At 32.3% G+C, this 16,864-nt stretch overlaps 1 protein-coding gene across 1 annotated transcript in view; it reads right to left on the bottom strand.

The window, feature by feature from the left end:
• Nucleotides 1-10,276: 10,276 nt before the first annotated feature.
• Nucleotides 10,277-16,864, bottom strand: part of LOC137656872 (uncharacterized) — a 110,566-nt gene continuing 103,978 nt past the window's right edge. The window contains exon 5 of the mRNA XM_068391242.1: nucleotides 10,277-16,645. Coding sequence (XP_068247343.1) covers nucleotides 16,640-16,645 — 6 coding nt within the window. The 3' untranslated portion in view covers nucleotides 10,277-16,639. The remainder of the gene's footprint in view (nucleotides 16,646-16,864) is intronic.

Below are 16,864 nucleotides of genomic sequence, written 5' to 3'. Positions count from 1 at the left end.
GTCCTTAAATAGTCTATTATCTATTAGAAAGATATGACAATAATATATAAGGTAGAAATGGTGTCATTACCTTTATATAATCTGGTTATTTCGCAACATGAATATTTTCCTCAAATAGACTATGTATTAGGAAGATATGCCAATAATATTTATATATAAGGTAAGAATAGTGTCATTATCTTTATTATCGGGTTATTTTGTCACATGAATATTTTCATGTACGGTATGTCAGTGGTTATTACACCTCGGCCAAGACTAGCCTATGAATGTATTTAAAATGGTAGTACTGTATAAGATGCTCCCAAATTTCGGGTGAATTTTAGGATTTAAAGGTCGTCTTATATGCGGAAATATATGTAATCCTTAAGAATTCTCATTGCTGTTGATAGATACCACTTTTATTTTGAAAGAACATAAAATTTACCTATTCACAGTCTTGATCAAAGATTGGGCTTATGGAATTCACTTTGACCATACTGTAAAAGTCTGTCTAAAACATTGCCCTATAATGAATTATAATGTGATGTAGTTTGAATAATAACGGAACAAAGTCATTTACCCTCAACAAGAACCACACCCATTACTATGAAACAAATACCTACATATAGAGGTCAATGCCATAATTCAACTACCAATTGGTTTACAATTAATGGCTAGATGTACAACTACTTTAATGCACCAAATTTATCTATGCCCCAAAAGTTTGTTACCAGGGAACTCTCAATACTACACATCCATTAATAATAGTAATAAGAAGTTCCAACAGGCCACATGAGTTAACATTGTTAATATATTATATAGGTGGTCTAATCTTGTTAATTAGCTTACAACTTCTTAAACATGTACAATTTGGAAACATGAAAATGTAGAAGAATCTAAAGAAAAAAAATTAAGCGTTTATAAGGGTAAAACCCAGAAAAAACGGTATTAGGTCAATCATTAGTATTGGTTCAATATGAATTGGGGAAAACTTGCAAAAGCTCCTAACCAGACATGGGCTTCCTGGACTTTCTATCTTACAGTTTTACAACAGAACATCATGCATAGTGTATGGAAACTCTACTACCCTGTATTCACAAAGTACAGACTCGTGGATCAAAAATGCCCCATATTTATTTCTAAGTAACCTCAATGTTGCTATTATAAAGATAACTTTCTCCATTTTAACTCATAAAAATTAATGTAAGTGACATAATATTATAGCATAATTCTCAAAGTATCATATTTACATAAGATGTCATGATGTATATGGGCTAAAGTTCTCTGCCAGAGACATCACCAGCATGTTCCCTCTTTGGCATTATTTTATGTACAAGGGAAATCACTATGAATAATAGGAAAAGCTTCATATGCATCACAGAATATTTTCCATGAACTGTAACTTAATTGCTAAAGAGTAAATTTCAGTTTCTTTACATACAGATGAAAAGTTCTGAATATAGAAAAAATGCAACAATATATCAGACCGTGCTACTACATAGATTTCAAATTGACTTGGTGAGTATTTCTCAATTATGTGATAAAATATTAAATGGAAACGTCTAATTAGTTTTACATTATATGCATGTCAGTAAAATGTTCAACATTTCTTACAACAAAGAGATACTATACATGAAGGTTAAAACAAAACACTTGGTAAATGGAAACTGCAAAATACCCCAAGCAAGTGTTAATTTTATCAAACTTCACTGATACCGAGATTTTAAATTTGTAATGTAATGAGGTAAAAAAAAAATATAGACTGACTGTATATGCAAAAACTATAGGCAGTGATCCAGTTTTCCCCAATGATTGGAAATTTCTTAGGGAATCCCAATCTTTAAGGGTGTCAAGCAAGATCTACAATTTGCAGTGTAGAAACTTGCCCACTTGATCGGAATAGGGAGATGTAACATCAAGCTAAGATTCGTTGAAAGTCGTCGTCTACCTCCTGCTTTGCTTCTGCCAGATTCACTGTTCACAAGTTAAACCAGTTCCTTAAGATGAAGTCTAAGCCAGTGAGAGGCTGATTTGGCACAAGAGAACACTCACATTACTTGAGTCATGATGAAGTTTGACTAGCTTGAACTTCCAACATTAGAGGCATGACATAAGTATATTGATGCACAGGAAATGGTGGCAAAATTTAACTATTTCAAGTTATTTTGGCTTTTATAGATATAACCAAGTCATTTTCATTGGATCTCATATACTGTATGCAGTGCTTCATATTTGCGAGCAATTTTTGCAAGGCATACCATAAAAAAAAAAATTGGTAGGTGGTGGTATTTCCCTTTCATACTAATTTCAAATGCAATGAATGATACATTAATTGTTAAATAACTAATACAAAGTGTACTTAATAACCGGGAAACAGCATTTCTAGGGGATTTTGAAGATTCTTTTGTGTAGGCATATATGAATGGAGTATTGTACTGTAGAAAATTTCAGGGGATTAATCCAAGATTAAGCAGATAAAATATAAAAGAGGCATGGTTGGACAGCTAGGTGGAAAGACTTGGGAGATTAAAAAATGGTGCATGAAAGAGCTAGACAGTAAAATTAGAAGAGAATAACGCAATTATTCAAACTTAAAGAAAATGAATAATGAAGGTTCAATGTCCAAAGTTATGAAATTACTTTAGAGTGACAGGTTTATACCATTTAAAGCTATGATACACATGGGCATTCAAATAATGTATATATGTGCAGCATTGTGTGAAGATGATAAGATACTTTTGTTATAAAATACAATTACACATGCATTACCACCTTTCCTTGACACCTGATTTCTGAGAAATGTCAAGAATTAATATTTTGAAGGTCAACCCAGATCCTTTTGTACATTCTAGGTAGTAAAGCTGAGAAATTAATGACTTCACAAAACCTTGATTATGTTAACAGTCATGCAATTCACACTGAATGACCTTACCAATCCCAGTGTTTAACTTTTACAATCCAATTCAATGCGGCTAATTCTGTATTTGGCAGTGCACACCTTATGTATATAGACAAGAATTTTTTCTTAGAAAGTGATCAAGCTGAAAAAGACTTGATATCAAAACTTTTTTTTCTATGTAACATGAAAAATTTGAGCTCTTTTCTCTTGCCAAAGCAGTTCAGTAATAGAATGTAGTAAACTTTTTTACTACCCCTGACAACTATATCCAACATTTAATGCCTTGTCCATTAAAAATCAAAACTCTTTAGCACATGGCTCAGTAAATAAAATTATATAATTTACTGTACATGCAATTCAGTGGCAAATCATTTCTGGCAAAATATAAAATATCACCTTTAAAAGAATTTAACTGAAAATAAAAAGTACTTAAATCAATACTGTATATATATTTGTCACTTTGTCATTGTCTTAAATATGCTCTTCCAATTGAAAGCCAATGCCAACACTGGCCCTTTAACCCTGGATAGGTACGCTCCTCGGACACCCCTTTAAGGGTATACTCGGACGCGAACGACCCCGACGCCAAAAAAAATTCTTGAAAAATCAGTTTTTGCAGTAACCTCCTTTTTTCTTTTGCCAAAAAAAACTTCAATGAATGCTTAAAACAACTGTAAAGATAAATACTACTCATCTGCAGAAAAACTATTTATTATAAATATTTTAAAAAATTAAGTAGAAAAAAAAAAAGACCTGACATAAAAATTCATAAAAAAAAAGTTTATACATATATACACAAATCCTTTTAGGAATTGATTCTTGAATGTTTAGGACACATCTTGATGTATTTTGGATGAAGTCAGACCCATGGAGGTGAAGATCTGAAATGAGAAAAAAAAGAGTAACTTTTTTTGGCCAAAAAAATTTGTCCAAATTTCATGAATTTTTTTGGGTACCCAAATGAAATAGGAAGTTGCTAATTTTTTTAGGGAATAAACATATGTTATCCTAAAATAGAAATATGTAAAAAAATCTTCATTATTTTGTAAATTACATTTATATCAGGGGCCATATCTAAAGGTAATTTTTTGAGTACTTAGAAATTTCGTAAAAAAATACATATATTTAATATATAATATGATATTTATGCAGGTAAAAATATACCAAAATATCACAAATTCTATAGGGAACAAGAATATATATAGATAGGGCAGCTTACGCTTCGGATATGTCCACAAAATGGCCGCCAACCACACTGACTCAGACTCCCTAATCTGCCACTTGAAATGTAGGAAGGGTATGTCAATTTCAAGGTGTTATTTACTAATCTAATTATTATTGGATATGCATAAAAATTGTATGGTGGGTTGCTGGATAATTTTCGATTATTTTACGACTATAAAATTGAAATTCTGACCCAAAAAAAATTTTTTGAAGGGAAATAAAATCGAAAAAAAAAAAAATGTAAAACAATATAATATTTTAGCTAAAAAATTTTGATGATATTCAATCAAAAAAAAAGTAAACAAAATTTTCCGACAAATAAACATCTAGAGGAATCATTACTCTGTGATAGTTCCTTAGTACGTAGTAATTTTGAAAGAATTGGGAAAAAACGAAAAAATGGCAATCACCGGAAAATCGAACACATACCTATATATACGCCATATCTGGCTAAAAAAAAGATAGGCATGGGTAGCCAGATCATCTAGAAACACTTTCCAACACTATAAAAATATAAGTTTTGCGACACTACTTGCCAATTCCTTACGGTAACATGACTAAGCGAAAAAATGCAAAACAAATAAAAAGGGGCACTCGCGGAAAAATGGCTAACATTCTAATATACGGCATTTCAGAAAAAGAAAATTCAGCCACGTGCTAGGCAAACCATCAAGGCACATTTTCCGACAAATAAACATCTAAATGAATCATTACTCTGTGATAGTTCCTTAGTACGTAGTAATTTTGAAAGAAATGGGAAAAAACGAAAAAATGGCAATCACAGGAAAATCGAACACAAACCTATATATACGCCATATCTGGCTACAAAAAAAAAGATAGGCATGGGTAGCCAGATCATCTAGAAACACTTTCCAACACTATAAAATTATAAGTTTTGCGACACTACTTGCCAATTCCTTACGGTAACATGACTAAGCAAAAAAATGCAAAACAAATAAAAAGGGGCACTCGTGGAAAAATGGCCATTCTAATATACGGCATTTCAGAAAAAAAAAATTTCAGCCACGTGCTAGGCAAACCATCAAGGCACATTTTCCGACAAATAAACATATAAATGAATCATTACTCTGTGATAGTTCCTTAGTACGTAGTAATTTTGAAAGAAATGGGAAAAAACGAAAAAATGGCAATCACAGGAAAATCGAACACATACTTATATATACGCCATATCTGGCTAAAAAAAAATAGGCATGGGTAGCCAGATCATCTAGAAACACTTTCCAACACTATAAAAATATAAGTTTTGCGACACTACTTGCCAATTCCTTACGGTAACATGACTAAGCAAAAAAATGCAAAACAAATAAAAAGGGCCACTCGCGGAAAAACGCCCAACATTCTAATATACGGCATCTCAGATAAAAAAAAAAAAGACATGCACGTGTTAGCCCAACCATCAAGGCACACTTTCTAACACATAAACATGAAAAAAAAATCAATAATATACGGCAATTCCTTACTACGTAGTAAATTTTTACAAATATTGAAAAAAAACAGAAATTGGCAACCGCAGTTAAATACCCAATATACCAATAACTACGTCGTATCTGACAAAAACAAAATCACGCATGGGTAGCCAGATCATCTAGACACACTTTCCAACACTAAAAAAGCAAAAGTTTTACGACACTATTTCGCAATATCTTACGGAAAAATGTCTTGGCAAAAAAATGAAAAAAAATGAAAAAGGGGTACTCGCGGTAAAATGCCCGACATTCTAATATACGGCATCTCAGATAAAAAAAAAGACATGCACGTGTTAGCCCAACCATCAAGGCACACTTTCTAACACATAAACATGAAAAAAAAATGAATAATATACGGCAATTCCTTACTACGTAGTAATTTTTACAAATATTGAAAAAAAAACAGAAATTGGTAACCGCAGTTAAATACCCAATATACCAATAACTACGTCGTATCTGACAAAAACAAAGTCATGCATGGGTAGCCAGATCATCTAGACACACTTTCCAACACTAAACAAGCAAAAGTTTTACGACACTATTTGGCAATAATCTTACGGAAAAATGACTTGGCAAAAAAATGAAAAAAAATGAAAAAGGGGCACTCGCGGTAAAATGGTCCTCGTGGTAATGAACGACATTTTAACTAAAAAAAAAATCATGCACATGGTAGCCAAACAATCCACCAAGACTTTCCACAACTGATAACCTATACAAGTTGCACCATTCTACGACAATTTCATAATACGTAATAACTTTGATAATTATGCAAACTACCTTAGAAGGGTAAACTCGGTCGCGCTCGACCCCGACGCGTCTCAGAAATCGGGGAAGGAGTACAGCTACAGCAATGCACATCTGGACACTACTAGAGCGTGTAGGGGAGACACCTCCTGCAGGTCGATCACCCACAAATTCAGTCACGGGGGTGAGTCACGTGAGAAAAACCTGTTTTTTTTTGACGCTCGGGGTCGCGAACGACCCATCGTACCTATCCAGGGTTAAGGGGAGAGCTGACACCTGCGTTGCAAATACAAATATTTGAATAAAGGCATTTTCTAATGGTTTAATATCTAACTAAATATATCCTAGAGTACTGTAGCTTAAATTGATTTTAAATTTAAAAAAAAAAAATGAGACATTAACCTCTGGACAAGAACTAATACAGGAAAAAAAAGACATTCCTTTTTTGCTACAGTTTCACTTCCAATCTAAAATGTTTTCTTGTGATTATTTAGGAAAGAGAAAAATTGAAGCAAATCCCCTAAACTATAACTTTGCAAACTAACCTTACGAGTTATACATGAGCCTTATGATTTGTGTGCCCAAAAGTAGTTGTTCCTCATTATTGAAAGATGATTGCAATTTCATGGCACTTCCTTTTCATATGCAAAGTATGATGACAGCTTAATAAATACTATGTCACTTAATAGGTCATATCTTTTTAACATTACGGCTAATATTCTTTATGGTGATATACCATTAAAATATAAAAGTTAATTAAACTGGTACTTCCCACTTGATCTCAAAATAATTGATTGAAACTACATCTAAAAAATAATTTACATCAACATTCAGACTACGAATAAAGAAAAACCTGAAACATTACAGACAAACCACGATAGGTAACGAGCAAAGAAATACTTCTGATATGCATTGAATATTATTTCCAGTCCTCTAATAACCTTCTAGAAATGGTAAAAAAAGAGTTTATAACTCAACAACCTTAACACCAGAGAGAGAGAAAATATTGAGCCTTTACATAACTTGAGTTTTAGAGATAAGGTCTGAATCCAAATACACAAAGATCATCATGAAGTAATTACCTACATTATTAGTTCTTCCTGGTTCAGTGCAACTCATTAATTTAAGTCGCTTTATCTGCTGTGAAACCAGTGTCAAATTGAAACAATAAGGTACAAAGGAACAGATCCAGTCCAAATTGCCTAACCTGATAGGGTAAGAGCTCTAGACATCCACAATCTTATTTGGGAAAGTGGAACTCTACAAGCCTATGAGCTAAAATGGAAAATCACACGAAGGGAAAATATACAAAAATGAAAACCATATAAGAAAAATAAGATTAAACATTTAAATAATCAATTCAAAACACTTAATTCTACTCAAGAAAGCAATTGCACTCAGTGTGAACTTCAGAAATTCGAGCAATTTGATCACATGGTTATGAAGACCATAACATAATTTGGTCAGAACTGAAGCAAACTTAGAAAACTGTGGTGATGAATCTCTAGAGATGGAAGATAAGACTGTTAGAAATAACAATACCTAGTAATCAGGCTATATATCAGTTTAGTGAGATCTGTGTTACAGTATGGACACGAGTCATGGTATGACAATGAAACAATATCCAACAGATTATGCAGATTTGAGAACAAAGTCCTCAAAATATTAGTTAATTTGCAGGATGGGATTAGAAATGAAACTAGAAGAGAGAACTTGAATGCCATATGTGAATGAAATCAGGGTGAGGGATGGATGGAGATGGTTTGGTCATGCTCTTCCTCAAACTTTTACCTGGGCTCCAAAAGGCACTAGACGACTTGGAAGACCCAGTGTTGTAGTAGGAGATGATGAATGGATCTAGAGGCTAAAGATAGAGATGACTGGCGAAATCTAATAGAGGCCCTTTGCGCAATAGGCTTAGGAGATGAGTGTTAGGTAGAGGATGGTATGATGAAAGGAATGAATGCAAAAATAATAAGAAATTCATTATACAAAGTCAGCTGCTGAAAACTAAACTGGGGAACAATACTCAAAAGAGTAAAAGAGAAAATTTTTTCAACTATACAGATCTTCCAAAACTATAGAAAGACTTTCAACGGTCTGTAATAGTAGATAGGATCAAAGTAAATTAGCATCGCCACATTCTCCTGCCGGGGGATAGTACTGTCAAGGGTCTTTGCAGCATTCCTTCAGGCCCTAGCTGCACATGGTTCATATCCTCTACTTCAAATACTCTTGCTGTCAAATATCTTTTAACATTTTCTTCATTGTGTAAATGCAGGATTTTTCTCCAGTTGAACTTGGCCACTAAATGGAGTAACAAACCCTGCTGTACTATACAGCCAAAATTAATTAATCCAATCATCGTATTCAACACGATTTTCTTTGTCAAAGCCAATATTATGCATCCGTAGTATTAGTAGCAAGTCAAAGTTTGCTACTATACTATTGAGGAACTCCCCAGATTACATCCCTGTAGCAATAACTACTCTTTGTAATCTACGATTAACAGGCAATAGCAACACTGCAGACAAGACCAACTGTTCAGACTTCATGACCATCAATTCACTGTTATAGTGTAAACAGATAAAGTTGTAGGAACTTAAAAAGGCACTATTCACCTCTAATAATATCCTTCTATATGTTGCACTTAGCCAATTTACAATAAGGAGGAAGAAGTTCAAGCAAGGTACTGTGTAGTCAAATTGGACAACTTTTTTAACCTATATGACAGCTCTTAACTAGAAATTTTTATGACCTAAACAGCCCATTCTAGCTGGCAACCTAAAGCTTTTTGTCCTTTTTGTCATTTTGCATACTGGCTTTGAGCAGCTTCAAACTTTCAGCTATTTTAGTCTGGTTCTTTAGAAATTATACAAAACTAATATCCAAAAGCTAGGACCATTTCGCATATTACATAAATCACTAATGTCATGGAGCTAAGATCAATATTGTAGTATATATTGCACACAGGAGGAACATCCTAAGATCTCTATATCTTATTTATTAAATTCAACTTCATGATCAAGCAGTTATAATTTTCTTGGCTGTTTCAACCTTCAATTGGAAGTTCAAGCATACTCAAAACAATGGTTAGACACATTTTTTAAATTGGTGAAGTATATAAACTTAAACTTACGTCATTTACCTTAACTACACAAACACCAAACAGTAAATAAAGAAAAACTTGTGACAGATGGTAAGAATTTTCAACCTTGAAAACACTTCATTTTTTAAGAGGGCTTAGTTTATTTATACCCTTTTTCAAAATCTTATACATTGCTAAGTAGATATACTTAAAATGGTTCCAATTTGATTCATAAGTGTTATACACATAAACAGGTTCTTAAAGCTAGTTATGATCATGTAGTATTACTGTTACAGCTTATGACAATAATCAGCACCTCTATTTCTGAGCGTCATACAGTTATTTTTGCAAGTCATCATATAAACAAATCTTTGACTGTACCCTAAAGGTAAATCCTCTCTAGCATTTATAGGTACATTTACACATAAACTTGTAGCTACTGTACAGTTTCAGCTTAAAAATAACTATAATAACCATGATGAAACATGAATTGTAAATTATATGCCCAAACTGCTTGGTTTCAGTAATTCTCACAAGGTCAACACATTTTTTGGTTAAGGGAAAATAGTTTCAGCTTACGAGCATTTTAGTTCATGAGCTCGCTCCCAGAAAGAATTAAACTCATAAACTGAGGTACCACTGTATTGTATATAATGAAATGGCATAACTTACTGACTTTAACTGTTTTATACTCTGGCAACTGTAAAAAGCAGCTACAAGAATATTTTTTTTTTTTTTACAAATCAGGAAACTACTGTATTATATTTATAAAATGATTATATATATATATATATATATATATATATATATATATATATATATATATATATATATATATATATATATCAAGATAATTCTATCAAAGTAAATTTTATAAGGTTTCTATGTTCAATGGATTTTAAAAAGCAATGACTAGATATCAAACTTGGCCTCTGATATTTGTAACTGGAAATGCAATGGTGTATTTTACTTTTTTAACAAGACAATATAAGCATCATTTACAGAACCCTTTAGGATAAACCTTACTTTCTGTAACCAATATATTCTCATAATGACATCCATGTAAGATATATAAATGAGCTCTAAGAACGATACCATATTTTCTTAGGATTAGTTTAGTTATGAAACAGTACCAAGTGAGAAAAAATATGATGTCTGTCAAATTCCTCTTCTAAAATATTATTCAATTTCAGACATCAATGCTCTACAATTCTAAAGCAAATTTTTTAACTGTATATAGTCAACTCTAGAGGTACAATTCCCATCTACAAGTTACTTCATTTATCAGTGTTATATTGTCAATTACTCAATTTAAATGATTATTAATAGTGTACATTGATGTCACATTAAAATTTGCAACTTTGTCTCAACACATGCTTTTTAAAAACAAATAAAATGGAAAACCTTAACAAAAAAAAATAGATTTTTGAAAATTATTCAATCCAGTGATGAAAAGGTAAAAACCATGACTACTAACTTTTACTTTGATAACTTATACCGTTAAATGTTCATCATGGCTCAAATAACAAACTTCTTATTTCCATAAATTCACATTCCTCTACAATCTCACTGGATATCATTTGAGAGAACACTCCAACAACTACCCATTTCAAGTGATACTAAGGGCTACAACAGCATTCTAAACAGCTACTGCCCATATACACTTCCATTTGGTGAAGCTCCTTTGATTACCAACTATGGAAATATGTACATCTACAAAACGTTTCTTAATCAACTACACTGTCTATGAAGTTTATCTACTTATCATTCTCTATGATTACTATTGTTACTTTAGTGAAAACTTTATTAGTTTAAAAATTGTGCTTGAAAATTCTATTAGAAAATAAAAGCCAAATGAGCTGTCAATGATAATATGATGTTGGGTACTCATAAGAAATCATGGTAGCTTAAATACCGGTAATTAAAATGATACAATAACCATAATGAGTTGCAAAACTTCCTTTTCTTTATTTGACAAATCATCCAATTTTTCACGAATAAACATTTGGCATCACTATAATGTTCTTAATTATCAATATTTTGTGCTGGGTGGTTTGGTTACATTACATATATAATAATAAAGTAATTAAAATAAAATTCTTTTAAAAAATCCCTAATCACATTAAATCAACAAAATCAATTATATAGCAATAAACTATCTATCATAAAGGAACTATAATAAAAACATCCTTTCTATAGCTTCATGTCTACCATGTTTTGAAGGATGGTCGAAATCATGGAGCTAACATGAAGGTCAACACTGTAGATTCAGTATGTCTTAAAAAACATTTAAAATTTCTAACCATCATATACTGTACTATGAATGATGACTCAATTAATATCCCTAATACTATGTACATTATTCTTCCATTTATTTTAGCCTACAGTTTCCATTTTATTTTCGAACAAATAGTAACAGATATGTCTTCTCAATGCAGACAATATAATTAAAGGTCACTTATGAGCAGCAGAGTTAAGGTACAGGTTTAAGACTAGAAACCGAACATACACAAACAAATAATCAACATCCAAGTGAGACCTGAAGGAACAAGACAATGAGCGCTTACGTCTCAGCAGGTCCCTACCCTAGCCCTGCTAAATTCCTATCTCACAGGAACAGTAAGGACATGTGTCATAATAAACCTATCAATGCTTGAACTTAGGACCCCAGGAATGCAGTCACAGCTTGTTAAAATGAGCTACTGCGACTTCTTCCTATCTTATTCAAATGTTACCAAAGTAAACCATATAGCTAAGTGACATCAAATAACAAGTACATATGTCAGAATTATTAGCTTTGTATACTAATGTGTGCATGTGTGTGTGTGTTTGCACTTTCATCTTGATTGCCTTTTGTGGCTTGATGCTATCTGTAGGAAGGAGAGGGGTCTATGTTGGTATGCTTCTTTCTGAATGTCTGATGGATGTGGCTCGAGTGTTGGTCGGTAATATTTTCTTGGTACCTGATAAAGCTAGAATGGTCCAAAAGACTTCCTGTCTTGCCCATGTCCCTTGTTATCAAATTTGGCTACTTGTAGTTTGTAAAGTGTATTCACCATAGCAGTTTGCCGACTCAATATTTATTTCTGATATTCTTTGTAACCCTTGGAAGTAATAATACTGTGTTAGGATCTATCAAATCATTTTGTTTTAAAGCTTCACAGAATGGTATGCTTAATCCATAATGTATGTCCATGTAGGCAAGAGAAAAATATATTTCAATTTGATTCTTGGTATAGGATTCACAATCTACTTCACTAGAGCATCAAAGTCCTATACCAGCAGCATCTAAGAATTAAAGCACATTCATGATGTAGTAAGGGGTTTGTTAAATTTTCTGCTCTAAATGCTTAAATGGATTTACTTCTTGGGGAGACAAAAGACAGTCACATAAACTAAACTGATGAAAGACATCTCTATTCAATGAAACTTGATATACAGTATGACTAACCAAGAGGGGAACGTAAAAGATAGGAAATTTTACCTAAATAAAAAAGGGCTTTGAATCGTAATGATAAAATTACAAAATAATTGTAAAATTATGAAAATGAAAAATAAAAATTACATTGAAAACTGACATCTAGATATATCTTGCAAATAGATATTTTGGTATCCATTACCAAATTTATGACACTTTTCTTTTCTTAATACAGCTAAGTTTGAGTAATGAAACTTTGGAACACTAACAAGACAAATAGTGTTCAGTGTTGGTAATGTATTAATGAGTATGCAACAGTGAGTGTCTAGGACAATTAACCCTGAGAACAACTATTCCTATTACGATATTTTGATTTGAAAATGAGTAAACTATATAATGTAACGAGTATAACAACTTAAAAAATATATGTTTCCTTTGAAATGCCTTTCTATTTGTTTCTAATTTCCTTTTTAACAGTATTCCACTTTTAGCAGAAAAGAAAACTGTAAGCCCTTAATCAGTATGGAATTTATAAAAATGTGAAAAAGGAAAAAACAAACTAGTCTATAGTGGACATATTTACGTTAAACAAAAATCTTAGCAAATGGTGTTGTCTCATCTGATTGTATGTATAGAATGTACGAACACAGCTGTGTGCAAAGCTAAAGTGAAAGCGAATATACAGCGAAAGGTAATTGTTGGCACACTTCATGATCATACTCTTGCGCCAAACAAAGCAAACATTAAGGCTGCCAAAACTATTCATCAAATGAAAGAGGAAGCTAGCAATACATAAGAAACTGCACAGCAAATAGTTTCTGAGGCATGTGCTCTCATCGATAATGAAACCATAACAAATTTTCCTCCAATTAACCGCATATAAAGCAACATTAGACGCCAGCGACAATGTTCACCCCATTTACAACCGTTACCTCTAGACGCCCAAGAAGTAGTTTTACCAGACGTGTATACAAAAACACTAAATGGAAAAGATTTATTACTGCACAACTCTGCATCTAATGAAAAAACAATTCTGAGTTTTGGAACACATGAAAATCTTAACTATTTATGTGGAACCCGACACTGGCCACTTGACGGAACATTTAGAAGGGTGCCCCAGATATTTTCACAGTTACCATTATTATGCATGCTTCTACTGGATAAATGTCAAACTACTCACGCTAGTTTTCTTGACTAAATAAAACTATTAAAATCAGATTTAGCGCCAGAGTCAATCATGGTTGACTTTGACAAAGCCTCAATTAACAGTTTACGCTTGGCATTTCCTCAAACTAAGATAAAAGGCTGTTTTTTTTCATTTCACCCAAAGCATATACCGAAACATTCAATCGCATGGATTTCAATAACGATACTTGGAGGAAAAAGACTTTTCTATCTACAGTATATGAATATGTTATGTGCTATAGCTTTTCTTCCTGAATGTGATGTTGTAAAAGCCTTTGAAACTATGAAATACTTCCTCCTGAAACGTATATATTGCAAGAATATTTTGAGGATATGTTCTTGAGACAACCATGTCGAGAGGGGAGACAATGAGAACCAGTGTTTGCAAGGCAGTTTTGGAATATGTATAACAGAACCTCAGTAGAACTGCCAAGAACAAACAATTCACTAGAGGGATGGCACAGAGGTTTCCTATCTAACATTGGCTGTTACCACCCCAATTTATGGAAGTTTTAAACTGACTCGAAAAAGAACAAGCATTACATGTTCATATGACTTAATATTTGGTAGGTTTTGACAAAAGAAAAAAAAATCAAGAAAAAAATATTCAGATGTTTCGAAACATATTATTACAGTGGTAAATGATTACGAAAATAGAAGTACCTTGGAATATTTGCGAGGAATCGCATATAATTTGAATTATCAGAAAATAAAAAAAAATCTTTGTATTTTATCTTTCTATTATTAAGTAAATAAAGTCATAATTTGTAAATAGGTATTTTTTTCCTACAGACTTACAGATGTAATTTTTTTCTTTTTATCATATTTGGGGGTACTTGTCCTAGGGGATAATTGTCCTCGGGGGTAATTGTCCTCAGAGGGTAATTGTCCTCAGAGGGGGAATTGTCCTGATACCCAGTGAGTATAAATATGATAACAAATGACTATCACTGACTTAAGTATTCCTGAAAACCCTTATTCTTTACTCCATACATAGTAATACACACAAATATGCTTTGGCAAATTACATGCACGAAAAAGATGATGACTTTGTATAGGCTAATTCAAGAGCACCATTTGATGCTAAAAATACATACCACTAATGATAATTAAAACTATGATAAAAATCACATGATTCATATGATCTAATCTTTTAAATAACCATATGAAAGCTTTCAGAAAGTTCAAACATTGATTATTCTATGCATATGCACCTAATATTTTAGTTTGATTTTTCCCTCTGAAATTGGGAAGCCGCATTAAAAAAAAAAAGAAATACGAAATACGTATCTAACAGGAAGAGACCACTGACGTTCTTCCAGTAGTACCTTGCCAAAATGTCCTCGTCTTACAGAGACAAATGAGCTACAATAGGTATTTTCAGTCAAAATTAATGGTTTAGTAACCCAAAACGGAAGGATCAGCATCACAATGACCTGTTAATAAGAACTTGACCTTTTTATGGAATAAATTGAGTAAGAACTGCAGTGGTTCCAAATATAGCTAGTACATTACTCTCTCCCACATCCTGACCTGAACTGATCTGTTATTAAGAAACTATGAAAAAACAATGAAAAATCATTTGCATGTCCAAGGTACAGTCCAGCAATGGAATCTATGTAATACAAACTCAGCATACCTTGAGTAGAAATATGCTTCTCTTATGTTTAAAAACAGGTATAATTCATGTAACATCTAGAACTAATCAAGGCTACATATTTGCAATCTTCAACTTTCTGACTAAAATCGATGATTTTCAGTCACTCAAAATCATCTTCACTCAATCTAACAGTGCATGTCTCTTAATTCTTTAGTAACATACAAAATTTTCCCCATGACCTTTGTGTTATTTAGTTACAGTATTTCTAGAACTTTTAGTCCAACATTTCATTCCATAAAGGTCAGTAGTTTTACTTCAAGGATTTTCCATCATTTCCAACTTACAATACTTTCAGCAATCCCTCTGTTAAAGTGCCCTTCATCTAAATGTTTTCAATTGAATGAAGAATCACTCTTGAAAAATATATAAAAATTTTATGAAACTTCTTATCTTTTCCACTTGTCAAAATTAATTCCTAAATCCCACTTTTGAACATGAGAAATTTTATCTAAATAATATCTGACATAGAAAAAAAATATTGATGTAACACTTGGATGTACCACCTTACTGTACAATAGAATGTAAATATGAGTAGGAGTTATTATTCCCATTATATTATCAAAGACATTTACCAGTAACTAATACATTATGTACTGCATCGCAGATTGCTTTTACCAAAAGTTATTACAGTATATATACATTTCAAAAACTATCAGTGAGTATTCATACATGTACTGTAAACTAAAGAGCTAAGAAACTAATCAACATATTTTGCAAGACTGAATTATACTGCTACCATGTAAGTATATCCTGTACATGTACTTACCTGGGAAATTCTAGAAAATGAGAACTTAATTGCATATAATCAAAATACTCTGACACTGAATCATCCTACTTCTATTGGAGTTTGAGAGCAACTGACATAGTATGGTACTTCTGAGTAACTTGAAATATATGAAGATACCAGCCCTGAGGTTGACCTTTGAAGCTTGAGGCTGATATAAACTATGTACAATTAATTCTGAAAATAGAAAAAAGAATGCAAATACAAAATAAACTTTAATTTCTTATCTTAACTATCTTGAACAAAATCTCTAAAATTAACGTATATAAGAAAAACAATATAAAAACTTGCCAATTGGTATACAGTAGAGAACCTGTATTTCACAAATACTGTGCCACAGTACCTTATCATTATTAATGAAAGATGGGAGACTAATCGGCTCAATAATTCAAACTT

Source organism: Palaemon carinicauda, chromosome 17 (assembly GCF_036898095.1).
Source record: "Palaemon carinicauda isolate YSFRI2023 chromosome 17, ASM3689809v2, whole genome shotgun sequence".
Taxonomy (NCBI): Eukaryota; Metazoa; Arthropoda; class Malacostraca; order Decapoda; family Palaemonidae; genus Palaemon; species Palaemon carinicauda.
Note: the sequence above shows the minus strand (reverse complement) of the source record. Positions and strands in the feature narration are given on the sequence as shown.